This window comes from Octodon degus, unplaced genomic scaffold, assembly GCF_000260255.1.
Source record: "Octodon degus isolate 3935 unplaced genomic scaffold, OctDeg1.0 scaffold00146, whole genome shotgun sequence".
Taxonomy (NCBI): Eukaryota; Metazoa; Chordata; class Mammalia; order Rodentia; family Octodontidae; genus Octodon; species Octodon degus.
In genome coordinates, this window is record NW_004524722.1 from 4,699,002 (window position 1) to 4,700,468 (window position 1,467).

Here is a 1,467-nt window from a genome sequence, read left to right on the forward strand (position 1 = left end):
AGTATCATATATATGAATATATATGAATATATATATTCATCTGTTTTTCTTCCTTCAGATTAAATCCAAGATTTGGGTCCATATGATTTTGGACAGGACCACAATGGTAGAGTCATGTGTTTGAACCGATTCCTTTGCGCCTGGACAGGACCCCTCTTGTGAGCCTTTCCTCTTATTTACTCTCATGCTGCCATGTCCGTCCTCAACAGCTCTGAAACTGAGATCTCCACTTTCTATTTGGTTGGGATCCCAGGGATGGAGTCTGCCCACGTTTGGATCTCCATCCCCATCTGTCTCATGTACACTGTCGCTATTCTGGGGAACTGTACCATCCTCTTTTTCATTAAAACTGAGCCTTCTTTGCACGAACCCATGTATTACTTCCTCTTCATGTTGGCCCTGTCGGACCTGGGGCTGTCCTTCTCTTCTCTGCCTACCATGCTTAGGGTTTTCTTATTCAACGCTACAGATGTTTCCCCTAATGCTTGTTTCGCCCAGGAGTTTTTCATTCATGAATTCTCAGCTATGGAGTCGTCTGTACTTCTTATCATGTCCTTTGATCGCTTTGTTGCCATCTGCAACCCTCTGAGATATACTTCCATCCTGACCATTTCCAGAGTTGCTCAAATCGGAGTTGCTTTTTGTTTCAGGAATGTTGTCTTTCTTTTACCTTTCCCTTTCACCCTGAAACGTCTGCACTTCTGTAACAAGAACCACCTAACCCATTCTTACTGCCTCCATCAGGATGTCATGAAGCTGGCCTGCTCTGACAACAAGGTCAATGTCATCTATGGCTTATTTGTGGCTCTCTTAGGTTTCCTGGACATAGGATTTATTTTCTTGTCCTATGTGCTGATACTGAAAGTAGTGTTGAGCATAGCATCGCAGAAGGAAAGGCTCAAGGTCCTCAACACCTGCGTCTCCCACATCTGTGCTGTGCTTATCTTCTACGTGCCTATAATCTCCCTGGCCATCATCCACCGGTTTGGCAAACACAGTTCTGTACTAATTAGGATCCTGTTGGCTGATGTTCTGCTGCTGGTGCCTCCGCTCATGAACCCCATCGTGTACTGCGTGAAGAGTCAGCAGATAAGGAAGCTGACCTTAGAGAAAGTGTGTCTGAAGCAATGTTGACAGGGATGCTTAGCTACACAGCACCCAGCAAGCATCGGACACCAGAAAAAGCATGTTCAAGCCACAGACCACATTCTCCACAAGGTACTTCACACAGTAGTCTCTTAAAGGGTCAATTAAAGAATCAGTTTTGTATTGTTTAAGATATAGAATATGGACTAAGGCTCCTTATTCTTAAAAGAATATTAAATATATGTGAAAATTGATAGTTCACATTTGTATGACATCTGGGGGATTATCAGATACTAAAACTGCTTCTTCAATTAATATTTCTCTTCAGCACATAATTTTGATCTGTATATGTTCCTAACACTCAAAAATGGAACTTAATAT

At 42.5% G+C, this 1,467-nt stretch overlaps 1 protein-coding gene across 1 annotated transcript; it reads left to right on the plus strand.

The window, feature by feature from the left end:
- Nucleotides 1-192: 192 nt before the first annotated feature.
- On the plus strand, nt 193-1,134 carry LOC101586720 (olfactory receptor 51A4-like). The gene has a single exon (XM_004642085.1). It carries the CDS (start codon nt 193-195, stop codon nt 1,132-1,134), a length of 942 nt encoding a protein of 313 aa, XP_004642142.1.
- The last annotated feature ends 333 nt before the right edge of the window (nt 1,135-1,467 follow it).